Below are 27,644 nucleotides of genomic sequence, written 5' to 3'. Positions count from 1 at the left end.
GAATGACTTTAAATCACTAAACTGACTCAGAACACTAAGAAGTAATGCTGAGGGATTAAAAGATGAAGTGGTGAAATGAGGGCTGGAAAACAAGGGTGTCATAGTGAAGGTTATTTCCCTTAGGAGGCTGGGTACGTTGGTGCAGCACTGACCTCTTCCATTTCAAATGAGTCTGGTCCTTTGCCTGTAAGACGAGACAAGCTCTTGAGCTTGTTAGTCTGAAATAAGTTCTCCTTCTGAGTTCTGCCCTTGACTGACCCCTCAGACACACAGGAAGGAGGAGCCTGCTTGGCCGGCATAGATGAGCAAGGCCACTGCTCGCTCAGAAGACCATGAGGAGGATAAGGTAGCAAATCATCACAGGCTTGGAGAGACGGATGTTCTACTGACAGAGACAAATGATTTTGCTTGTGGCTGATTGAGGTTGCTGCTAGCTCTGCTCCACAATCCCATGGTTTTGTAAAGGGGATAAAAACTTCATCTTTCACCTTGAAGGACTCTGATACCTCTGGGTTACAATCCCGGCTGATGTTCTGTTTGGAAGCTCTCCTTAAGAGTTTACCCATTCTTCTTCGATGCTCTTTGGTGGCACTCACTGAGGTTCTTTGCACACTCTCTCCTCCAGCTTTCTCTTCAGCTCTGTTTGGCAGGATGCTGACATCACTCAGCAGAGATGAGAAGGCATTGGTCACATGGTCCAGGATTTCCAGCTGTCGGAAACGACCTGCACAACACAAGAAACACGAAAGTTTCAGATTGGGTCTTTTTTGCTGAAACCATATTAACGTAGTAAAAACTGAAGGGTCAGTTAACATGAAATTTTCAAGATAGGAAGGACATTAGGCTCTTGAAACTCAAGTTTTTCTCAGTATATGCCATTCCTATTATGGAGATGATTTCCCTACATAATGAGATTTTGCTGTGTTATGGGGAAAGTGAACAGCTTTTGTATTTAGTTGAATACGCATAACTATTTAGATTCATATATGCCTATAGTTTTTATGTGTTAGGCATTAAAAACTGTAGGCATCAGTGAATCTGCATACTAACATATATTAAGGAGTGAATCCAGTGCCATCAACATGAGGCTACCTGAATATTCCTCTATAACTCTATGTGATGTGTATTCCTACCATCACTTACATCATCCCTATCCATACTGTCACCTGATAGTGTGGAAATATCATGGCATATAGAGTCAGAAGTCCTGGATCCAAATTCCAGGTCAACCATTCACTGGATGTTTGAGCTCAGAATAAAATAACTAAGAGCTACACAGTGCTAGACCCATGCCAGGCACATAGTAAATGGCCAGTCTTTTCATCTCTCATGTATTTTTCACATCTGTCATGAGCACTAAAGCAAAATTGTGAAGACATGATGCCATGTAAGTATCAGTTGTTAAAATAATGATTATAAATGAGCAAGACTTAGGAAGGGGATATATTCTCCTCAGTCTTTCCAGAGAAGATAGTCATTAATGTAAAAACCTATTTGCCCTTCAAAACAAACCAGCTCATCAACCTGTTAAGTCTTTCTGGATGATCTGGCCTCTATCATTTGGGCCATATGCAAGTACAGTATTGACTTAATTAGCATGTGGAAGAGACCTAATGCAACAAGAACACATTGCCAGTTTGAAAAAAAAAAAAAGTGGAAAATATTTTTGGTATCTCAAGATAATAAAACCATTGTAATAAAAATGGAATATTTTGTTTTTATTACCCAGCCTCCTCTTAATCACGGTGATAGCATGTGGGGTTGCATAACTCAGCAAAGGTCAAGGACCACATAAGTGGGCAAGGATGCTGTCTTTTGTTGTGTTTGCATCATCACAGCAATGTCCCTGACTCTCATGAGCCAGTGCCTACCTGTTTCTTTTACCTACAAGAAGAAGTATTGACTAATCATCCTTCCTCACAGAGGACGGTGATATTTTTCCAAGACCTACAGGAACTGTGGGGTTCTGGATGTTTCAGAATAATTCTGATTACATTTCCCCCCTAAATTAAGCTGTAGTTGAAACTGAATCTCTTTTGTGATCAGAGGGTACAATTGAATGATAATTCAACTTTTATGATTGCTTTACATCCATCCAAAGCAGGTTTTTAAATTTAGACTAAGACAAAATCTACCAATTTAATTGGTTAAGTCAATTCAGAGAACACAATAGTCTGAAGCATTGGATAACTGTTTTCTTTTATTTTTGCCTTTGGGTAGATTGAACAATGGACTAATTGATTCTCATGTCCCAAGTTTAAACATTTATATCGACTTTGAATGAGATATAATTTTCCATTCTATCTGCCAAGTAGCTTTATTATTGGTTGTTTTATATTTGACCTCCTCTGCTTCCTTGAATCAAGTGTCATGTTGTAGAAATTAGAGTGCACCAGGGATCACAAAATCAGGGGCCAACTCCTAGTTTCTCTGTAATCCATATATCAATTTCATTTGTGAAATATTTACTTCATAGCAGCTCAAATGCTATTCAAATATTGGTAAATGACATTATTCTCCTGAAATAAAGAATTGATCAAAGAATTTGCCTCTCTGTGCTGCTTGCAAGAGGAGATAACAAGGAACAACATGAATTGAGTCTAAAAAGTAAAGAAATACTACATTGCAAAACCTTCAGCTTTACATACTCTTTTTAAAAAAAATATCATTCCTGAAGTTTTGAGACCCATTTTACCTATATGAAAACAGAGAAACGGGAGCTAAAATGAGAACTCCAAGTGAAGTCCCTGTTCCAGATAATTGCTTGAGAAAAACACTTTGTCTCACATGACTTTCCTTTTAGTGAATTTGTTTATTTAAAAGAATTTATTTGAGAATCAGAATTTTGTCATTTCCCCCCTCCAGAATTCCTCAAACTCTGTACTATAGAGAAGGTCTTCCTCAATGCTTCTCCAAGAGGCCTTTTGTATTTAAGTGGTTTTGAAATGCTGCACTGCATCCCCTCTAGGAGGCTGAAAGTGCACCTTAGCATATTAAATCAATCCTGCAGTAAATAAACCTATTAAGCTGCAGAGCATCTTTCCCCCAAACTGTTTTGAGCACAGTACAGGCACCCTCAAGAACATGCTTAGTAACGTCCTAGAGAAAAGGATTACATTGACCACCAGCTGAAGAAATACAGCAACATGGCTGATTAGCTATAAGGTTTAGACACAGTTAAATCAGGAGGCATGGCAGATTAATAACTATCACTTACAGCTCAAGGTATAAACGATAGTGTTCTAAATCTCATAAATGAGGAAATTACGGTTTCACCTAATGATTCATGATAATCCTTGTCAGATTCTGGTTTCTCTGCCTCCTGGGTGTGTGGCTACGGTACATATTAGTGCTGCTCACCATTACTGCCAGCTTTCCTCCTTCTGGGCAATTGGTAGGGTTGTACATTCCCACCCACTTGGAGTTAGGTGTGGCCATGTGACTTATTTTGGCCAATGAAATGTGAACAAGACCCGCTGTGTGTAAGTTAGGAGCAGAGGATGTAAGAACTGAGTATCATTCTCCATTTCTATCTTTCGCTATCATTGCACCTAGTGAGGTTCCAGATTAGAGGCCGTGTTCCTGAGTGAGGACAACATGGAGCAAATAGATACTCCTTTCTCCAAAACATACACACCAACTCCCACTGGACATATAGGATGACCAAGAAATCCATCTTTTGTGTGTGAAGTCACTGTAATAGAGGGTTTGCATGCTACTTCACACAATCTCCTCGCCTACACTGTGGCCCACCTGCCCACTCATTCCCAATGCTGAGATGCGAATGCCACAGGCACCTCTCTTACCGTACAAGTTGGGGTTCTCAATGTCCATTCGCTGCTTTTGAGCTTCAAGAAAAACACGGATGTTGATCCCTCTGGCTGCTGAGCCACAACCAAGGAATCTGGCTGGGATTTGCGTGCAGATGTCTGGCTCATCAGCACCAAACCCCAGATCCAAGAGAATCTCCACTGGATCTATCTCCCAAAATTCCAGCCATTCAGGAATGCTGTGGTAAAAAATATGAATATCTTTATCCAGGAACAGTTAACCCAACACCATTTTTTTCTGGTCACCTTATCCACCCAATCTCCCAGATATTGAGTGAAAGAGGATCCTAAATAGACAAACGGTGTGTGCATTAGCGTTCCTATATACTTACTTAAAGGACTATCTGGCACCCCCACTCAGGGACTGCTTGCCTGTACTTTACATCCAAAACTATGAGTTTACTTAACTGGCTTCCCATTCCACAACAGGCACATGGTAAATTATATAGGGCAGGGAGACTGCAGGACAGATACCAGCCAGAGGCAGTGCACTGACAACCACAAACAAGTGGTCACTAAAGGCAAGAAATGAAACAGAAAAAAAAAAAAACCCACGAAACTGTAAACAGTAGACTAAAAGAAGGCTATTTTAACAGAGCACCAGTCTGCAGCATCCTCGGCAACACAGATCTGTCCAGGATATCATTAAATGCAGACTACCAGGACTGATGTTTACAAATAATGATTGTAAGTCCCTAGGTAGAATTAAAATGTGTTCTGTATTATTTTTGTACTTGGCTAAGAAACAAAAAATGCTTTTATCAACTCATTCTAGTCCACTTTGGCACTTTAAATGAAAAACATCAATTAGCTGGAAATTATATTTATAATTTTTATTAAAATTATATATATTTTTTAAATTTGATTTGTATATATAAATATCTAAATTATTTAATTTTGTTATAATTATAGACATATTACAATTCTATATTTAATTGTTATATTTATAAATATAAATAGTTATATTATGTATGCCAATTCATGTCTGAACTTTGCCTAAGTTACTAAACTAACCCAGGAGACTATGGGAGTCTTTCATGGATTCCATGGGAAGCAGACCTTTTGACGAGATTTTACCAGGTTTGCTCAGCTCTTTTGTTGAAGTTTTTGTTTGCCTTTTCTTTACATGCAACAATAATGAGCCTATTTGAGATGGTTTAGATAACTTTACTTCAGTGACTTCATAATTGAAATTGGATTAACTACAATTCATTTACTTAGCCATTTACACATTCAACAACAGGTAGCTATCTCACTGGGGACGCCCACTTACCAGATACAACCAGCATCATGTTCACACTTTCTTTTTTTTCTTTAATTATTTTGTGTCTCTTTTTTTAAAAAAAAAACTAAAATTTTTAATTGACAAATAATAATTGTGTGTATCTATGGAGTACAGTGTGATGTTTTGTTCTATGTGTATGTTGTAGAAATATTCAGTCGAGCCAATTAAAACACCCAGTACATCACTTGTGGTGAGAACATCTGAAATAATATTCTCTTAGCATTTTTGAAATCACAATAAGTTAATATTAACTGTGGTCACCATGCAGTGCAATTGATTATTGAAACTTATAACGTGAACTGGAGATGGCTCCATTTGGATATCTTAATCCTGGGATTAACAGGGGAATCAGGAATGCCAATCACTTGATTACACTGACACAGACACCTGAATATAAAGAGGTTCAAGGAAGAAAAAAATTCTGGTGAGAAATCTAAAGTTGCATGAAAGATTTAATCTGTTATCATGGTGCCTTCACCGTACAAATGTTTATCCTACCCATTTATACATATATTTATTGAATATCTGTCATGTTCTAGGTTCTATGCTAGGTACACATGGCTCAAAAATGAACATAGTTCCTGCTTTCCAAAGGCTTCAGTCTCTTGACCAAGAATATAAGTATTGATTGGTCATTAAACATATTTTCATATCATCATGAAAATATCATTAACTTTTTAAGTAATACTTCATGGTGGAAGAAATTTGATATACTGACTTTGTTAAAAAATTTTTAATAGTACACATAATGCTTTCACTCCCCTCAATTATTACCCCCACCAATCCTGACCCTCTTCCAGTTAAACCTATGTGTATCCTTCCAGATATTTTCCTATGCAGTTACATACATGTTTTATGGTTTTCACTTGTTTGCTTTATGTATAGTAACATACTCTATATACCTTCCTGCATCTTGCTTTTTTTAATCTTTTTTTTTTTATTATACTTTAAGTTTTAGGGTACATGTGCACATTGTGCAGGTTAGTTACATATGTATACATGTGCCATGCTGGTGTGCTGCACCCACTAACTCGTCATCTAGCATTAGGTATATCTCCCGATGCTATCCCTCCCCCCTCCCCGCACCCCACCACAGTCCCCAGAGTGTGATGTTCCTCTTCCTGTGTCCATGTGTTCTCATTGTTCAATTCCCACCTATGAGTGAGAATATGCGGTGTTTGGTTTTTTGTTCTTGCGATAGTTTACTGAGAATGATGATTTCCAATTTCATCCAAAATATGGCATATAGATCTTTCTAAGCCAATATGTGTATGCCTGCCTATGCTTTTTATCACTATATGGAATTCTGTAAAATGAACTTGCCAATCATTCATTTGGCCATTTCCCCATTGACAGATATTTAGTCTGTTTCCAATGTTATTAACTCCTTTAACTCTTTTATATTGTTATTGCAAGACGGGGTTTGAAAATCTTTTACTCATTCTCTCATCCATTCATTCAACAAGTGCCTATTTATAATTTCATGAAGTCCTTTGTGGCACAGAATGATTTCTCAGGATGAAAAGCACCTGGAAATTACATACCTTTGTGGTACACTTGCAGTAGAATAGCAAGAGTTGAAACTGGTCCCTCTGGATAGGATGGGAGTTTCTGAAACCTGATGCAAAGATCTACAGTTGGGAAAATAGCAACAATGAGATGTGATGATTTAGATAGTCTCCTGGGAGGTCATTGTGAATCTTTTCCTTCCAGAGCAAACATTTGCATTTCCTCTTAGTCTCTAATAATCCCATAATGACCACACCTTTGCAGAAGAGAGCTTGCAGTGGAGGAGCTGCTCCTGTTTTCAAGAGCGTTGTATTACAGAAGGTGTAAGAATTTAAGCGTTAGGTGCCCACTAGCACTCATTATGAAGGTGACAGAATGTCTCACTTTTGACAGATGGCATATCATTGGGGAACCTTTCAGGAACACAGCTTTGCTAGGCACCAACTTTCGGGAAGAAGTTAAAATTATATGCTGAAAGAAGTACAGCCAGCCGTCACTGAAGTGACTCTACATTAATTCTCATACTAGTGAAGGATTTCATATCACATGGCTAACACTCTCTAAGTGCTGTCTCCAGGGCTCCTGTAGCCATCCATATGCATTTCTAACAAACTCCTTTACTATGGAAAAAATGAACATCACTATCCAATAGGCCTGCTTTGCAGATCATTTGAAAGTGCTTCCAAAGAGAGTGGAACCCTGTCATAATATAGTTCAGTTTTATACATATAGCTCAGCTATACCATGGATCACATCTAGCCCCATCAAATATAATAGCCAGTTGGCATATATTTAGAATTTATTAAAAATACAATGCAGATATCAATGTTCCCAAGGAGAACAAGTTATCCTACTTGGGTTGCTGACTTTGTTCTAGCTACATTTGGTAAGAATAGCTGGGCCAGGCATGGTGGCCACGCCTGTAATCCCAGCACTTTGGGAGGCCGAGGCGGGTGGATCACAAGGTCAGGAGTTCAAGAGCAGCCTGGCCAAGATGGTGAAACCCCCTCTCCACTAAAAATACAAAAATTAGCCAGGTGTGGTGGCAGGTGCCTGTAATCCCAGCTACTCGGGAGGCTGAGGCAGGGAATTGCTTGAACCCAGGAGGTGGAGATTGCAGTGAGCTGAGATCGCGCGACTGCACTCTAGCCTGGGTGACAGAGACTCTGTCTCAAAAACAAACAAACAAACAAACAAAAAACAATAGCTGGGCCCTGTCCTTTAATTGCTTCTGTTCTGTAAGGTTGAGAAAGTGTGTTTCTCTGGATAATAAAAACTCTGGTGTTAACAGACAATTGAGCTCCTTGAGCCTCAAGGAGAGGCAGAAGATACACTTTCACTCATTGCCCCACCTCAGTTTTCATTAGGCCTGCCGTAATTTATTTTTCTTTCTTTGTTTGAGGGCCACACCTTATTTTGGAAGGTGCAGCAAAGCAACCCAGAAGCAGCCTGCCCTTGGATCCAAGGAGAACCAATACAAAGTCACTGTTGTAATTAAGCCTGGAAGCACGAGTTGGTCACAGAACCTGGCTCTCATTTTCCTCTTCAACAAAGCGAGAATTGCCTGAGAGATTTCTGTGGTCTCTTATAGCTCTATGATTCTATAAGTAGCAAAAACAACCAATCCTGCAGGAGAAAAATCTATGACAAATAGCATTTTAGGGGTGAATTGGTAGCAGCAAGGCGATGCAGTACTGCAGATTTGGTTTACGACTAGTTGGAATTATCCTGAAAATGAGAGGGTGACAAAAGCGCAGGAAGGGGAGTTCCTAACCTGAAAGAGCTCATAGTCTATTCCAGTGGTTTTTAAAAGAGTGTGGCTGAAAAAGTCATCTGAAGGACATGCACAAATACAGATTTCTGGACCCTACCTCCAAATGATCTGGTTCAGTAGGCCTAGGGTGGGGATTGGGAATTTGCATTTCTATGAAGGTCCCCCACAATGCTAATGCTGGTGTTCTGGGCACCACACTTGAGACCTAGTATTTCCTCCAATGAAGAGACTCTCACAGCTTTCTACCTAGCACTGGAAATTGTATATATTGTTGTCCAGTAAATAGAATAATAATCAATTACATTAGCCAAAATGAAAATATTGAATGCAACTGTTTTATAAACAGGTCCTTATGAACAGTTGCAGTACAGTAGAATGTGATTTATGCATATGTTGTAATTAAATTTTCCCCCACATCAACATTTGTTGATTTAATTTGCTCACAATTTTATGATTTTTAAGGAACCTCTATTTCTCTCAAAGCTGATGTAAACATTCTAGGCACTGTGACTAAACCAGTTACCTTTCACGAGATCCCAAGAGCCATGGCAATATTAAGAAAACTTCCCTACTTCTATTTTATTCAGCAAAGGTGTGGCTGCAAAATATTGGCATGAAGTAACACTGATTCTGCTACCTACCTCATGTAGTCTTTCACAGTCATTTGAACCATCCCTTGTTCATACAAAGAAACTGCAACAACAAAAAAAGTAGAGGGGAACTTTATTTCGTTTTATCTTGCGGAAGATTTTCTCAACCCCAAATGAAACCAAGGTAGAATTGAATTTCCATATCCAAGATTATATAGGCATGAAATACACGGCATCTCTGCAGTGAATAGACAGAATGAAATTAATGGCTACATGGTATGACAAACACGTGAAGAAATGTACTGGCTCAATGGAGAGGGAAGTCAGTGCTAAATGGAGTATTCAGCAAAGGTTTCATGGAGGAAGTGGTAATTGTCTTGGATTTTTAAGAATGGGAGAATTTGATGGCTGGAAAAGAGGCATTGCCCTTAAAAGACGCATTGCCCTTAAAGAGAAAAAAGATGTCTACAGAAAGTGCAAAGCAGAGTGCTAGGGGTAGTCTGATTAGCTCATAGGGCATTTAGGGATGCTGTCTCATGGTACAGGAAGTTAAGTAGTGTGGGGACAGGCAAAAAATAATACATGAAGGGCCCAGCATGTATTAAGCATATTCCCTTCATTTGTATCATCTAATCCTTCCAACAGCCTTAAAGTTAGAACCTATCCTCATTTTTCAGATTAGAAACTGAGATCCACAGAACTTTAGTAATGAGCCCATAGTCATACAGTCAAAAGTAGTGCATCTAGGAATTTATTCTTACCTTTATTATTGATTGCAGCAATAACATTGACTATTTAGCACTAACTTAGTGCGAGGCAATGTGCTAAGCATATTACACACACATTCTCTTGTAATTCTCAGAACAAATCCCTGAAATAGATATTATTGATCTCCACTTAACACAGAGGAAAACTGAGGCTGAGAGAGATTAAATAAATTTCTCATGGCTAGTAGGATGCTGCAACTTATTTTAGCTTGTTGTTGTTGTTTCTGTAACACCACACTGCCAACAGAGCATCTTATAGCTTATTTGAAAGACAGAAAGAGGAGTGTATATGTTATGTGTTAGGACATGAAAACCACGAAAGGTTTTTGAGCAAACAAGTAAATGTGAGAAAGATGATGCTGAATGTTCATTTGCCTGATAGCGGTGCTGAAGACAGAATAGAGGAAATAAATATTGGTTATCAGAGAGGCTAATTCAGGGGCCATTGCAAGATTCAGACCCTGTATCATGATATAAAATGTGGCTGACACGTGCAGAAGAAAATGCTTAGAATATGGGCAAATTCCTCAGAAGGTTCACCAGTGTTCTTATTTCCACTTACTTGTTGCTCTCCTGGGTGCAAATGTGTGACGTGTGTGAAACTGGGAAGTGTTGCCAAGCTGTATTTCTATGAGAACATAAAGATTTTTACCATAAGAAAGATAATAGAGGTTAGGAGAAATTTTGGAAAAGCAATCCTGAATGATTTAAACATATGAAACAATACTGAAGAGAATAAAGGGCTAGGGTTCTTGTCTGAGTAGAGGGTCTATGAATAGACGACAGGTACCTGTGAATTTGTCTCTAAATGCCAAATTTTGGGAGTGGAGATAAGAATACCCATCATTTTCAGAAGATTTTCAAAAGGCTTAGTGACCCTGTTAAATGGAAAAAGAAGACTTATCTAGAAGGATAAAGACTGGAGATGTATTACTGACTTGCAAGTAAATAGTGATTTTTTTTTTTTCAGACAGTTCGCTCTGTCACCCAGCCTGGAGTGCAGTGTTGTGATTTCAGCTCACTGCGACCTCCGCCTCCAGAGTTCAAGTGATTCTCGTGCCTCAGCCTCGTAAGTAGCTGGGATTACAGGTGTGTACCACCATGTCCGTCTAGTTTTTTGAATCTTAGTAGAGACGGAGTTTCACCATGTTAGCCAGGCTGGTCTGGAACTCCTGGCCTCAAGCGATCCACCTGCCTCCATCTCCCAAAGTCCTGGGACTACAGGCATGAGCCACCACGCCTGGCAATAGTGGATTCTTAACTAAGCTCAGAATACAGGACTACAATTTAAAGAAGTAGTGAAAAAATAGGGACAGTAATGTCTCTGCTCTACAAAACAAATGTAACTATCATCATAAGAGTCAGGCAGGGTGACAGCTACTCAGGAGGCTGAGGCAGGAGAATGGTGTGAACCCGGGAGGCAGAGCTTGCAGTGAGCGGAGACTGTGCCACTGCGCTCTAGCCTGGGCGACAGAGCAAGACTCCGTCTCAAAAAAAAAAAAAAAAAAAAAAAAGAGTCAGGCGGGGTGAGAAATAGAATCGATTTTAAATGTTTAAATAGTGAGTGGGAATATATACGGCCTCTGTGCTATCACTCCCAATGTTACTCCCATGGCAGACATCATTACCAATTTTGTCACTTTTCTTATCCCTTCTTCAGGAAAACCACTACCGACTGATTGGAATTATCACATAAGATTGAGTTATTTACTATCCTTTGTTTAGAATAAATTTCATAAGTGGAATTAAAAAAAAACAGGGTAAGATGGGGTACATATAAACTTTAGAAGTTGAAAACATAAAGAGAATATATAAATGCTCATAATAAAACATTCTAGGGAGCCATGATCAAGGATGGAATATCAGAGTGAATGACCATTATTAGGAAATAAGTGTGATGTTTCAAAAATTTTCCATGTGACATTTGGTGACAAATATTTATGTAAGTTACGATAGAATATTTGACTCAAACTTATGCACCAGGTCAGAAATGAACTTAGAATCAGAACACCTGTCTTTTTTTCCCCTTTATCTTCGTAGTTTTAAAACACTAGGTTTTATCATAGAAATTCCACAATAATATAAAATCTTTTGCAAAATTCTAATAATTTAAATAAATTTAAAAAGAGCTGTTCTGAATGTAGTGCTCTTCCACTTAGCTCTTCCCTCACCCGTGAGGCACTTTCAGGAGCCAGAGTTTGAAAACTATCAAGTCAATACCCAATTCAGCTAGGCAGGCATGGCTAATCCATTGCGGCATTCTTGCTCACTGCACCCAACTCCATCTCAGAGCTTCTGAAATGCATAAAACCACTGCCAATTGATTGACGTTGTCAGATGAGAGAAAGCCCATTTGCCACCTTATTAATCATGTCATAGATGCAAGCACAGTGTAATTTTTAGGTGATCATATTGTAATAACTTGATGCCACAATGAATTAAATAATAAGTTGCCTAAATGGAAGATAAAATATTGTTTCAAGCAATTTTTAAAATATTTATTCCTGCCTCCTTCCTACCAGCAGCAGTTCTATCTACTACTTTGCATGTAACTCACAAAGTAAGGCCTCCATTTGTGCCTGGTTTAGCTCTTCGAGATGATTCTGGAGAGTTTTTGAACACCCATTTTCACCTAAAACATTGCATGGTTCTAGGACATTTGGCTGCATATTCTGCCAGCACTGACATTCTTGCCACTGCTTCGGTCTTTTTTGTTTGCCTGCTATTGCTCTGGGTTTCCTAGAATGTGTGAATAAATGTGTACATCAGGCCAGGGATCTGGCCTTGTAGCCACAGTGCATTGCACGAACTGTCAGAGAGGAAATGATCCTTTTTCAGATACTGATGAGAAGAGTTAGCTCAGCCTTGCTGAGTTTTCAAAAACCCTAGGCCTGCAGAAAATCGAGTCATCCAAAAAACCCAGTCATCCAGAATCTGGAGCCCTTCACCCGGGGCTTCTTGAAGGGATTCTAGTGCCCACCAGATCTAGAGGATACACTCCATGGACCACGCCCTGTGTCCTGTCACTTGATCAGGAGCAATCTGATTGCTAGGGAGCCAAGGGCACTCTCCAAGAGAAAAAGTCCCTAATGGTAACATGTTTGCTAGGGAATGTGCAAAGTGGACCATTTAGGTCACGGTCTGATGACACATATGAAAGCCTTACACAGTTTTAGAACCAGCTGGGGAAAGGGCTTTCTTGCCTTTCACAGTACAACTAGCATCCTGTGGGGCCCAGCAGTCACCGATAATTAGAGGATGTCAGGTCGGGTGTCTGACTCCCCTCACTGGAATCTCACCCTCCTAGATGTAAAAATGCAGCTATCAGACTCCTGTACTTTTTTATTTTTTATTTTTATTTTTTATTCTTTTGAGATGGAGTCTTGCTCTGTCACCCAGGCTGGAGTGCAGTGGTGTGATCTCAGCTCACTGCAACCTCCGCTTCTCAGGTTCAAGTGATTCTCCTGTATCAGCCTCACTAGTAGCTGAGATTACAAGCATGTGCCACAACGCCTGGCTAATTTTTTGGTATTTTTAGTAGAGACGGGTTTTCACCATGTTGGCCAGGCTGGTCTTGAACTCCTGACCTCAAGCTCTCTGCCCACTGTGGCTTCCCAAAGTGCTGGGTTTACAGGTGTGATCCACCACAGCTGGCCTTTACTTTTTCTTCTTGATCTTGTTTCAAATGATACAAATGTCTGTCTAAAGACAGTACATTCAGACATACAGCCTTCTCTGCTGCTGAGCTTAGATTTTGGAGAAAACCAAGGCAAGGAAAACTGAATATGATTTTTTAAATTCACAAGATGAACCTCATTTTAAAAGTTGTTATAAAATTATTAAAGATAGTTTTATTTTTTGATTTCCATTTTACGTTCTTAGGCTCCCAGGGTCCCGGGAGACCAAGGGGTATTTTCACAGTGTTACTGTGAGTTTACTTCCTGATCATTGCAGAAGCAGTGATAGCTTTTTCCAACATTTAGACTCAGGCAGTTCGGAGCCTTGCACAGGGCAATACGAAACTATTATTCATTGTATGTTGGGTGGTTGTTTTGTTTTGGTTTTCCCCATTTTGTTAATTTGTAAGGTAAATTTCCCGGGGCCTGAGGATGTGTTTGTCAGGGCCAGGTCCTGCTTCCCTTTGCCTGTTCTCAATAATGAACTTGAATGGAGAAGTGCAAGCTGGTGGCTCACAATGTGCCAGTTCTCACAGGGATTGGGGTTGCTAGACTTTCCTTAAAACTTGGAAGAGCCAGCAGCCCCGGCCCAGGTGTCTTCAGGGCAGCAATCTGTTGAAGGCAACGTGCTCTCCAATTTTCTGCAGTCGCTATCCCACTTGCTTCTATCATTAGCAATTACCTGTCTGGCTCCAGGAAGCATCTGAGTCTGCTACCTCAGATCAGAGCAGGAAGCTCACGCCTAGGGAATGCCATCACAGGACAGACAAGCTACTCCTGCTACCCGGATTTTCCCAGGTTTCTGCAGGCACCAGGCTTGAGACTGCCCCAGGTAGTATACACGTGTACCTGTACCCCCAACACCAGACCGCTCGCTAGGGTCTTCCTCAATTCTATACTTGCTTCTCTAGTTGCTTGGTTTTGATATTTTCTCTATTTTTTCCCCTCCAGGATACCCTGGTTAAGTTTTTTTAAACCAGATTTTACTCTCTAAGAGTGTTTGGGGAGGGAGAAAGAAAAAAACAAACACTAAGTCCTACTATCCCCAAGTTTCCTAAGGGTTAGTTTGGGGAAAAATTAAAGTGAGAAAAAAAATTTTCCCACTCTATTTGATACATCTCCTTCTATGGGTTAAAATGTCAGTTTTAACTCCCTTTTAGATACTTGAGTCTCCAGCCACCCTCCCGACTGTTAGGTGGACTTCTGCCATCTGAAGCAGCAGACACCGCACTTAACCCTGCAAAATGTATTACTGGAGAAGATGTAGTTAGATATGCAGAAGGCACTAATTAGCACCTTTATTGGCTTAGAAAGCATTTTTTATTTTGGTTTTCCTAAGCATTTCTGACTGATTCATGGAAGACATTTGGTTCTTTGGAATATCGTCCAATAGACTAATCAAATTACATTTTTGCAGGGCTCTAAAATAATAGCATTCTACAGCTTTCTGTAGATTTAACTCCTGCATGACTGGGACACTTAGTAGAGGCAGTCAGCAGCATTTGTCTCAGTTGGCAAATTATTAATCTATGTTCTTATTTAAAAGAAAGTCTCTTACACTCTGCTGACACTCATGCTCAAAACCTTAAAGCCCATTGGAATGCTTTGCTCTTTTTCACCCACTTGTCTGTTTATTTCCAGATATCATTGACCCTTCCTCCCCATTCCACTGCCGCCCCCTATTGTAAACCCTCGTCACCTCAAGCCTGAGTTCATTATAACTTCTTCCCAATGTGTTCCCCTTCCCCACTGCCAGGATAAACACTGCATCTGTCATTCCTCTTCTCACTACAGTGAGTTCAGGACTCACTCTAATAGAGCTGGCAAATGTGTAACATGCTTGCTTCAACGCCCTCAACACCACACCTGCGACAGTTATCACTAATTATTATCACAAATTATTCACAACCTTTTCAGGTGAACAAAGATATGGTGTCAAAATCCTGCTCAGCCCAGACCACAAGTACAACTACCTCTCCATTTGAACTGGAACCTGAGATGACACTCCAGTGTCATCTCAGCCCTAAGACATCAAGTGTTATTCCCTCTTTCTGGATTTTAAAAGTTATAATATGACCTCATCCTATCTAACAGAAAAATTTCTACCATTGCTCCCTGCATGAAACCATTTCTTTCATCTGATCACCTTCCATGTGCTTTTCTGCACATATTTAGCTTTCTTCTCATTTCTGTGCCTTTGTTCAAACCCCTATTTCTTCCAGCAAATTAATTTTTCTTGCTTTGCCTCTTTGTTTTTTAAAAACCATATCCCTCCTTCATTTACTAGTTTCAGTCTCACCTCTTTTGAGGAGACTTCCCAGTCTGACAATATCTTCATTATGTTTTACTGAGCTCCTTTTGTTGACTAACTTTGGGGAAATCAGATAATTTACAGATGATTCCGTCTCAGTGGGGTTTATAATTTTGTCAGTGAAATGGATGATATCCCTAACAATTTGAGGCAGCACTGGCCAAGAGCCACATGGGTAGAACCCAAAATGCATGTTAGTGGTGTTCAGAAGAAAGATTCAGTATCAGTGCAGAAGTCAGGAAGGTCTTATGGAGAATATGGGACCTGGGTCAGGTCTCAAAAGAAGGAGAGGAGAAGAGAACAGGAAAGACTTTAAGACAGGAGGAACAGGATGAAGAAAGGTAAAGAACTAGGAATATAATGAGAAGGAATAAGACTAGAGGGTCTTGTAGAAAAGTTGATGTAGGTTACATTTGAATTATAATGATCCTGGACAGTTAGAGTGACATTCTGGAGAACAAGAGTCATATATTTTACATCATTGTTCCCTTCACCTAAAACAGATCATTGTTGTGAATATTGTCACCTGACAAGCAGTAAGGGAACATGTTATGTTTACTTGGATTTACTTTGACTTTTTCTTATAAAATAGACCAGAAAATTTATATTTTTTATTTTATAAGTTCCTATTCTGAAACAAATTCCTTTTGAAAAGAAATGAGTTTATTCTTCTGGGACCTCTCTGGGGATGGGAGAAGAAATAACTAAATATATAAAAGACAAATGAATTAACCTATCAAGTAGTAACTGGCACCAAGCATATCTCTGACAGAAACTGTCTTTTTGCTGTAGGAGTTACTTCTAGTCTTTTCACTCACAGTTATGCTTGGATGTGTTGTTAAACAAGTGCTAATTATATAAACCTACATGTTAAAATGTGCACTCATTGTATGTGTCTTATCCTTGCATTATAATGACAATGCACTCTCACTCGCATTATAATCCTGGCATTGCAATGACAATGCATATCTCAGCCAGATAGCACTGATGTTTAATTTGTTTTCTGGTGGTGGGAAAGAGTTTGCTATGAAGCAGACACTCTCTCCAGGCTTTTTTTTTTTTCTTTCTCTTTTTTTAAATACACAGCTTTCATATGGAATCTGAGATTAAGAATGAATTTGCAGCCTGGGAAGAGGGACCTTAACATCCATGACCATGGGCTCTTTAACACCACTATTGACCTCAAAAAGACTCTGAATGTTCTATCTTGTGTTTGTGGTTATAGGAAGGTCTATGGATCCATATTCATCCCAAACTGAGACTCAAACATGTTTGCTTGTGTAGTTGGTGACCATGAAGAAGAGTTAATCCACCCACAGAGGTGGTAGTTCTTGGAAAGGGAAAAGAGAAAGAAGTTGAAGGATGCCCATGAGGCTCTTTTCTGTAAGTCATCCAGGTGCCCTGAACAGACAACGCCCTGGAGATGAGACTGTCAGGCCACGCAGCTAAGATGCCCTAACATTTGCCAGAAGACAGAGCAGAAGATGAGAGTCCATCCTTTGGGAAGTGCTTCAGTGAGACTCACAACGTAAGCAGCAAGGGCAGCTGTCCAACCTTTTGCAGTTATTGAAATTCATATAGAAAGAAGGGGCACAGGAAGGCATCTGTCATAGCTAAAGGGAGAAACCCAAATCATTTCTATCAGCAAATGAGCTTGGGTAAGCAATGTTTTATTGGAAGAGATTTCAATACCCCAAGAGGAGAAGTCTCAGAACAACAGGTCCAGACTCTGCCCACAGCTTCAGGAAGGCTAGGGGAAGGCACCATATGCCTCAGTACATCTCAGCCACCAGTCATTCCCATCACACCTGGCTGCAACAGCTTTCATCTCCTGAAGAGAAAATCCTCTTTGCCTTCACTTTTCTTGCAGTTGTTATTTCAATTAACTGCTCCCTTTCACCTCTCAACTCCTCAAAGCAGTTTTCTGTTTTCTGTCTCCAATTCTTCTACTATCATTCCCACTTGAAAACTATACAATCTTCTCCCATCTTTTCTCTGAAATAGCTATTCTCAAGGTTACGGTGTCGTTCCTGCTCATACATAGTCAATTAACAACAGCTGACGGGGTTGATCATTCCCACCGTGACACACTGATTTCACTTGCCTTCAGACTCTTCTCTTTTGGTTCCCTTTTTACCTCATTACCTACCTCTTCTCCTTTGCTGGTCCTTCACATCTTCCTGGCCTCTTCTTTGTCTGCATTTACTTGTGTGGTCTTCTGTCTTTAACATGTCTACCCATCAGCTACTCCCAAATGTATATATCTATTCCCGGACTTTTCCTCTGAACTCCAGATTTGTATTTCCAACTACCTACTCAATAGTATCTTCTTGGATATTTATAAAATTTGAATCACGACATGCCTAAAATTGAACTTCCTATCTCTGAAGCAAAGCCCTATCCTTCTATTGTTTTTCCCATCCCAATAAATTGCCACTCATTCTTCCAGATGCTTGGGGAACATTTTTGCAGTCATCTTTGATTTCCTTCTTTCTTTCATATCCCACATACATTCACCAGCATATGCTGCCCTGTCTACATTTTAAACATAACCAGAATCCAACATTTCTACAATTGCTACTAGCCTTGTATAGCCCTATCCTCTCTCCTCCGGATTACTGTATTAGTCTCTGAACTGGGATCCCGCTTCAACCCTTTCCAACCTCCTCCTCCCAAAGCCAACTCTGTGAACAGCAGCTAAAGTTGTTCTTTTAAAAAGAACCAAGATAATACCACTTCTTTGTAACACTTTGAAGGGTTCCCTTGTGACACTGAGTAAGAGCCAAAATACTTACAGGGATATACATAGCCCTAAATGATTTGGCTTCTGGATAATTCTTTAACCCCTAGCCCTCTACTCTCATCTTTGCTCACTTAACTGCAACCATTCAGGCATCCTTGCTATTCCTGGAACACAGAGGACATACTCCTGCCCCTGGCTTTGCATATGCCATCTTATTTTCCTGAAACAGCTCATCCCCAGATAACAAATGTTCCCCTCCTTCACTTCTTTCAGGTAGCTGCTGAAATGTAACCTTATTTGAGATGCCTTTCCTGATCACCCATCCTCCTAGCATATTACATATGTATTTATTTGTTTATTGTCTCTATCACCATTGCATCTATTTTCTTCAGCATTCTCAGTACTAATGGAAAGCCTGGTTTTAGGAGGCAATCAACACATATTTGCTAAATACTGAAGACAGGAATAAAAGGGAATCTGTCAGAAATTCCGTGTTCCTGTGGGCAAGGAAATAGAGCTGATGTCATGTTTGTTCTTCAGTCTTCAGTCTCCAGCCTAAGTCTAAGGCTCAAGGGGAGATATGGGCTGCAGGAAGAAGCTGAAAAATTACTTTCATCATGGGTTTTATTGACATAAAATACTAGTAATGCTGCCTAAATCTCCAGATGATAGTCATGTAGTATAATGGACATCAGTGTTTCTTTTTTTTTTTTTGAGACAGAGTCTCGCTCTGTCGCCCAGGCTGGAGTGCAGTGGCATGATCTCTGCTCACTGCAACCTCCACCTCCAGGGTTCAAGCAATTCTCCTGCCTCAGCCTCCTGAGTAGCTGGGACTACAGGTGTGCACCACCACATCAGGCTAATTTTTTTTGTATTTTTAGTAGAGACAGGGTTTTGCCATATTGGCCAGGCTGATCTTGAACTCCTGGCCTCAAGTGATCTGCCCACCTTGACTTCCCAAGGTGCTGGGATTACAGGTGTGGGCAACTGTGTCTGGCCATGGAATATGAGTGTTTCTATACAAATTCTGCAATAAGTAGAGCACCATAAAAGCTCAAAGGCAATGATGGTGGTTCCCAGAGGAGCAGAAGAAGAACATGATGCTCAGAAAGTATTGAAATGACTTGTCTATGTGGTGATACCAAGAGGATTCTATTGGAGTAGTAGCAGGGGCAGTGGAAGGGAGCTCATTTATGAAAATATTTGAGATAGCTAATAACTCCCAGAAATACTTAGGGGGAGATATTTTGCAGATAGACCTTGTGTCACCAAGAAGAGGGCAATAATCCAGCAAAATTTAGGTACCAATGTTATTGTAACCTAATTTGTACCTATAGACTGGTGAAAATTGAGGCAAATTTTAGTTATAGGAGTTATTTATAGGTGAATTTCAGCATAGCTTTATACTTCTTTCTTACTATTAGAACTGTTTCTAAGTAGTAATTTTTCTTTGAATTAAAATCTACTCTATGTGCCTCTATATTTTAGTGGCATTAAAACCTTAAATTTAGAGAGCATTCTTTTCTGCCACCCAAAATTGGCTCACAGAAGTAAAGAAAAGTTAGAGATAAACTTAATGACAATTGATTTACACCAGTGTGCAGTCATTGGAGGTATGCTAGTTTCTGGTTAAAAGAGCAGGAACTTTGAAATCAGACAGACTTGAATTCAAATCATCTCTATCTCTTATTGAGGGTGAAAAATACCTCTTTTTGAGGTGAGAATATACTCAAGATCTACCCTTTCAGACAATTTTAAGTACAAACTACATTATTACTAATATAGTCACCATGCTGTACTTAAGGTCTCTAGAACCTAGTCATCTTATAACTGCAAGTTTATACCCTTTGACCAACTTTACGCATCTTTTTAAAGCTATGAATATAGACACTTTACTGACATAAAAAAAAAGTTAGTATTGCACCACATCAAAACAATTGAACTCCAGAGGACTGTGTTGTGGTCCCAAAGGGCTGGTGCATAAGAGTCAGAAGGCCTGGAGGGAGAAGTGCCAGTGACTTACCCACATTGCCCATGCTTTGACTTTTCCAACAGGGATGTGGATAGGGGTATCTTAGTCTATTTTCTGCTGCTATAACACAATACCACAGACTGAGTAATTTATAAAGAAAAGAAGTTTATTTGGCTCACAACTGTGGAGGCTGGGAAGTCCAAGATCAAGTGGCTGCATCTGGTGAGGGCCTTCTTGCTGTGTCATTCCATGGTGGAAGGCAGAGGATAAGCAAGCACACAAGAGGGAGAGAAAATGGGGACCAAACCCATCCTTTTATCAGGAGCCCACTACCGTGATAATTAACCCAATCCCATGATAAATAACTCACTCCAGGATAAGGGCATTAACCCATTCATAAAGGCAGAGTCCTCACAACCTAATTACCTATCAAAAGTCCTACTTTTCAATGCTGTCACTATGGTGATTAAGTTTCAACATGAGTTTTGGAGGGAACATTGAAACCACAGCACAGAGCTTTCCTTCCAGGGGTTTCCATGCATAACACGTGTGGTAAATGTTATTAGTCTTCCAGAGGGAGAGCATGGCTATACAGACAGACAGATCTAAGCTGAAATCTCAACTCCCATACCTACTAACTGGGTGGCTTTTGTCAAGTTACTTTACCTTTCTGAGCCTCATTTTCCTCCATGTAATATTCACCTCAAAGGTGGTCTGGTAAGCAAGATAATGTATGTATAGTATCTAGCATGTGCATCCTCAGTATGCATTAATTTTCTTCCCCTCCAAGTTCTACTGATGAAGAGGCTGAAGTGCCAAGGGCTTTACTTGGCTTAATTGTGGTAAACAAGGTACAAAATGGGCCAACCAGATTCCCGCTTAATAAAAATGAGATTTGAGATTTTAGGTAGCTGCAGATGACCATGACAGCCAGAGAGTCACCATAAAAGGCCAAGCCCCATGTTGGCCATCATAGAACCCAACAGGAAACCAGGAACAGGACCACTGAAGCCTTATCCCAACTATCTATGTTATTTGGGCCCAGTCCAAAGGCTGAAGACTCACTAGAATGCTTTCTGTGGGAGGCACTGGGTCACCTGTAAGATGAAGACACTTAGATCTTGCTGCTACCTTAGTGTACAAAGCCTCAGAAGTGATTAATAAGGAAACCAGCCTTAGAATGAATTCTAGTTAGTTGACTAGAGTCCCCTGGAATTTCATGTCCACCTGGAATCTCAGAATGTGCTGTTATTTGGAAATAGGGTCTTTGTGGATTGTTAATTAGTTAAGATGAGATCATACTGGATTACATAGGATCCTTAATCCAATGACTGGTGTCCTTATAAGAGGAAAAGACTCACAAGGAGAAGAAGCCATGTAGAGATGAAGTCATAGAAAGGAGTTAAGTAGCTGCAAGCCAACGAACACTGAGGATTGCCAAAGGCCACCAGAAACTAGAAAGAAACCAGGAGGGATTCTTCCCTAGAACCTTCAGAGGGAGATCAGTCTTGGTGACACCTTGATTTTGGGCTTCCAGACTCCATAACTGTGAGAGAATACATTTCTGTTGTTAAAACAACAGAACTTGGTGCTTAAAAGCACCAAGTTTGTGATAATTTGTTACTGCTGCCCTAGGAAATTCATGTGTCACTCTACATTTTATCAGTATTTTATGAGTTTTGACAGGATTTTCCCTCCAATAGCGACTTCTTTTCTTCCTCCTCTTTGGGTCCTTTTCATCTCCACAGTTTTTCTCCCTGTCACCCTTGCCATGACCTTCAGGTCCCCAGTTTCTGGTACTGTTCTAGCATCCACCCTTCTCAATGTCTCTCTCAGCTCCCCCAAGCTCAGTGCAGCTGTCTCATCATGGCTGAAGCCAGCACGCAGTGGGGCTGATATTAATAGAAGGCCAGGCCTCCATTCCTCCACCTGCCTCTAACCAGCTGTGACCAACAATCATGGCACTTGACCACTCTGTGCCCCAGATTCCTCATCTGCAACAAACAGGCAAAACAAACCATGCTACCACACAGGCCATGGAGTTTAAAATATGATCGATGAGAAAGGGCCTTGTACAAGCGAAGGCTCAGTTAAACGTGTAAGAAGCTATTCCATTATTATTAAAAATCTTGCTGAAGATAAAGGACCTGGCAAATCGAGACTGTGTTTCTGATCTCGGAGTCATATCACTATCCCAATTTTCCTCCAGGTCTTTACTTCATGTCTGTGCCTTTCCAGTTCATTGACTTGGTTCAGAAGAGAAAGATCTGTGATTTGTCTTTAATTTCTGGGAAGTGAAGCTTTTGGTATAGTTACTGATGACTCCAGAACCAGTGCCAGGCCTCTCACCACAACCGGGGCAAGAGAAAACATCAGGGGGATATGAAATGCTGGCTATATTTCTTAAGTTTTTGCTTTTCCTTGAGTCTGAACTATTATGAGCAGAGAGGTACTTACATTTGATTTATTGGCAAAAATCTTTACAGTATTTGGCATCATGGAACTTTTATATTAGAAAAAATAAAGAAGGTTGGTGAAAAGGGAAATTTCAATGATACATATAGGTTTTCTTTTAAAAGTAGTAAAAAAATTCAAAATTTAAACTGATTTGTAGCCAACGGTCAGTCTTAATGTAAGATGGCAGTAGAGGAAGTGAAATAATTAAAACCAGCAAAGTAAGTGACTATTAGACTAATAATTTTTTCATCTAACCATTAAGTTCCTAATTTATGTCATTTTTTCACACAAATTCTTCAAAATATTTCATCTATTTTGAAACATACTTTTTCACATTTTAACACCTGTGAAATCAAGATACGTATTACCGTCAATATTGCCTTCTATTTGTAATTGTCAGGTTTTGTTTTTTTTTCCTAAATGGTACTTAAAATATGAATGCATTTTATGATTGAAGGGTCTTAGATTCTATAAAATATGGTATTGCATTTAATGAAGGTGGAAACTGTGAGTCCTGTAATTAAATTTCTTTTTCTTTTTATACTGCTTTTATCAAATCTCGGTGAAACAAGTGTGATACATTTTCTCCTTCAGAAATACTTGTACTGTTTGCTTTAGAATTCAGACATTTATTCTTCTTGAGAACAAAGTGCATTATTAGAAGGAGAGAATGTAAGTGCAATTTTGAGACCAAAGAATAGAAAAAACCTAGACTCAGAAATAAAAGTATAATACGGGATGGGGAAAATTAAACAATTTCATTTTCATAATTACATCCTTGCAAATGTCTTCATAGAACCCAGTGAGTTTATGCTATACTCTGAGCCATTGATGATATGGCAAGAGCCCTGGGTTCGGCCCTTAACCTGCTGCTGGGGAAGCACCTATCATTTTTGTCGCAGTCATATGTCAAATGAAGAGATTGAGCTGGATAGTTTTTGAGGGCTGATCATTTCTAGAAGCCTCTGATAATTCTCATTTTAAGAAGATTTATTCACATAGATATTTTAATATATCTCCTACTCAGCTTCGCAAAGCATAACTGCTTCTCTTGTCTTACCAGTGCGGTCAATGACTTGTTGAAAGTTTTCATTTGCAGAGACACTGTAAAGAAACAAAAGTATTGTGAGTCAAACAATGTGTGTAAATAAATTATACTAAATTACTTTTTAATTAAACGGATGAGAGCAAATGCAGAGTTAGGTTTTAGTAAGAGAGGACTTTTAGAAACCAATAAACAGTCAGGGACTAGAGTAGTATTTTATTTTGTAGTTTTAAACTGATACATAGTTTTTACAATAATAGAATAATACTTCAAATACAATTAAAATGAAAATTCCTACACTTCCCCGACCTTGCCCAGGCAGAGTTACACACATTGTTTTCATGGATCTTTGCAAGAGAAACATATAAAGCACACACACACAAAAACACTTACAAGAATCCAGAGTCCAGCCACTGCTGAATACTTTCTTGCTTGGAATCTTCTACAAGTAAGAAAGAACAGATCAGTTAGTCAAAGCACAACCAGCTAAAAGGATGCTACCCTGTTTACTCAGCCGCCACTCAGTCACTATTTCCCACATATTTAGTCACATGTTTCCTTCCATAAGCATATTATTTTTTTTCCTGAAGGCAAAATCTCCTGTTTTCCATGATCAGCCTTTCCTTAGAATGAAGTGTAAACTTGTCAAAAGACTGTAACTTTAAAAAAAAGAAAGAAAATGTGAGAGAGAAGAAAAATAAACCACTGAAGAACAAGAGATGTTAGAATAATTTTTAAATTACCTGGTGTGAATACAAAGGGTGAGAAAGCATAAGAGACTTTTGTCTTTCTCTTGTTGGATATAAATCACCACAAAGCCTCTCCTTATTGAATCACGACATTTACCTAAGGCAGCCAGCCAGTGATGGTTATTTGCAAGGAGTTCTCTGCCAGGTTAGAAACCAAATTTGCATTCATTCCAGGGACAAATTGCACTAGAGTCCCTGGATTGCCAAAGGCACCCTGTGTTAAAAAGGCACCAGTCTTTTAAGGTGGATCTTTATCATTGGCTCAACAAATAGTCAACAGGTAAAAAGGAGAGGATGTAAAGCAGCATTTCCTGTTAAATATTTGTTTCCATTCTGCTTAGCAACTGTGTACTCTAGGCTATTTTTGTTTGACTTTATCCTATCAAATAGTGAAGTGCCTGAATTATCTCCCTCACAAGGTGTCAGGTGAACCATAAAAGCCAGGCGGACACAGGAGGTCTGTATTGTTCTTCAGTTGAACTGCTGTGAAGTTAGAAGGAATTGGGTGATGGGCAAAGAAGAAAAACCATTCAACAGTTACATAATGGGGGCAGGGGGTGCTGGAAGTATTTTCTTACTTATTACTCTTTAAATGATTAAAATTTTTGTCAATGCCTCCTGCAGGATCCAACAAATCAGAGTTTTTCAATAAAATGTTTGATGACCTGAAAGAAGCCTCATGCCCAGACCCCACACAGCTTCAAAGTCCTGGGAACTTAGGATGACGGATGTTTGGAGTGGAAAGGAAGCAGAGTTCATTCATTAATTGGTCTACTTCTTTCAAGGAGGTCTGTGTCCTGATGTCTATAGCAGAAGTCAGAAATGCCCATTTCATAAATGTTTCCGGCATCATGCCAGGAACACTAGTATATTCAAAGCCAAATACTTTTGTTCCAAAATCACCTGCCCCGGCCAAAAGCTCCCACATCCCTCACCACTCACAGAGGAATGTTTTCAAATAGGCCCGAGAGTCCTTCTCACCCAGCATGGGGACGGTGAGACTCTGGCTTTCCTCCTCAGGGTCAGGGAGCAGACACTCATCCAGCGGAGCCCATGCGCTCTTGGTGCACTTCAGGATCTCTCTCTTGCTCTTTTCCTGGCCTTCTTGAAGGTTGTCAGATCCTTGTGATTTCTGTGCCATCATAGGAGAGTAATTCTGCAAACTAACTTAAAACACACACACACAAACAAATCAGACACAATGAGTTCAGCTTCTGGGCTTGGCTCAGTGAAAGGGAGAAAGAAGGCCAGAATGCCTACAGTCAGATGAATGATCCAGCTTCACAGTCATACATGAACCTGGCTCACCCACCTGAGCCAAGCTCCCTGTCTCAATTTGGTGAAATGCTTCCCTCTCCATGGCAAAGCAGCCTGGGATTCAAGTGGCCATGCCAGTCATCAGACCACATGTGCACTCTGCGGATTCATTTTGGTGGTCTGGGATGTGGATGGAGAGCAAAGAAATTAGACTTGAGGACACACCCAGTAAATAGCCTTCAAATTTACCTAACAGTTATATCTATAAAATTATTTTTGAGACCCAAATGTTGGAGAAAAATGAGGGCTTTGGCAACAGATTGGCTTGGCTCAGTCCCATTTCTGCAACTTGTTATGTGGCCTCACATAAACTGTGGAACCTTTCTGCATTCCCTTATTTCTAAACTGGGGATACACTCTACTGAATTTTAATAACTGTTAACCTCAGTGGAATACTTATTATGTGCTAGATTCTATGCTGAATTCTATACATTCATTATTTAATTTAATTGTCAATGAAGGAAGTAATATAATTGTCACAATTTTATGGTAAATTGAAGACCAGAGAGATTAAGTTGCATGTCCAAAGCCAAACAGCCAGCCAGGACTCAAAACCAGGCACTGGACCTCAAGCATGTTCCCATGACTATGCTATATATCCTATAGGATGGCTGGGACAATTAAAATATTTATGAATATATTACACACCTTGCACAAAAAGTATCAGCTGCCCCCATTATTTAACTTGACCTTCATGAACATCCTGTAAAACTAGCAGAGTAAGAGCAGGACACAGCAGCTTAGCGCAGCAACAGAAATTGTTCGGTCTCTGCAGACTATAAGCACCATGAGAACAAGGACCATTCTCTTACTCATTTATGTATCTCTAGAATTTAACTGGATTTTTGGCACATAGTAGGTGGTGAATCAACAAATACCAAACTAAAATAGCAAAGTGAGGTTTCAAGCCACACTTTCTGATGCAATTACTTCCATGACATATGCTTTAATTTGCATTCGTTTATCCTTCAAGTTTAGAGAAATGGCCAAGTAGCCAAACACTTACTTCAGTAGCATTTCTAGGATCCCTAAACTTATGCATAATCACTGATCACATGACATGTAAATCATTTCTAATCTGTTTGCAAAAGGCAAACCATTCAGATTTATTACAAATGTAAATATTTTCTTTCAAGAATATGTGAGCATTCTAGATGCAACTGGCAGCACAATTTTCTTACGTGCTTTATATACTCAAATTCTGTCAGGTATAAATATATACATTTATTGTTGCAATTTTAAGTTTCTACAAAAATTAGTAATTATGATGGCCGTCAATTTTATGTTAAAAAACAAAAATGAAGACATTTCAATTAGTTAAAAATTAAGGGAAAAAATAGTTATATCTATATTAACAGTCAATATTTTAGCCAGTTAACTTTAGGAATATCCGCTGGTAGCAAATTATAAAAATTTCAGTAATAACACAAGACAGAATAATGCAGACTGAATTATGTTCCTAACCTTTGGAGAATTGTTTGGTATACTAGAATTCATAACATTAAACAAAATAACCTTTAAAAACTCACTGAAATTTTAGTTATTTAGCTTCACATAGGTTTTGGGTCTTTCAAGGAAACACATAAATGTCTTCAGCAGTGCCTTTATCTTGTGAGCA

The 27,644-nt window shown here is 39.5% G+C and overlaps 1 protein-coding gene across 1 annotated transcript in view; it reads right to left on the bottom strand.

The window, feature by feature from the left end:
• The window catches only part of ITPRID1 (ITPR interacting domain containing 1), a 100,868-nt gene extending 74,997 nt beyond the window's left edge, over positions 1-25,871 (bottom strand). Inside the window, exons 1-7 of the mRNA XM_004045274.5 lie at positions 25,691-25,871; positions 24,354-24,402; positions 23,976-24,019; positions 9,040-9,091; positions 6,660-6,746; positions 3,807-4,009; positions 153-724 (exon numbers count right to left, since the gene is read on the bottom strand). Coding sequence (XP_004045322.3) covers positions 153-724; positions 3,807-4,009; positions 6,660-6,746; positions 9,040-9,091; positions 23,976-24,019; positions 24,354-24,402; positions 25,691-25,853 — 1,170 coding nt within the window. The 5' untranslated portion in view covers positions 25,854-25,871. The remainder of the gene's footprint in view (positions 1-152; positions 725-3,806; positions 4,010-6,659; positions 6,747-9,039; positions 9,092-23,975; positions 24,020-24,353; positions 24,403-25,690) is intronic.
• Positions 25,872-27,644: the final 1,773 nt, after the last annotated feature.

This window comes from Gorilla gorilla, chromosome 6, assembly GCF_029281585.2.
Source record: "Gorilla gorilla gorilla isolate KB3781 chromosome 6, NHGRI_mGorGor1-v2.1_pri, whole genome shotgun sequence".
Classification (NCBI taxonomy): Eukaryota; Metazoa; Chordata; class Mammalia; order Primates; family Hominidae; genus Gorilla; species Gorilla gorilla.
This window is presented reverse-complemented; position numbering and strand designations above follow the sequence as displayed.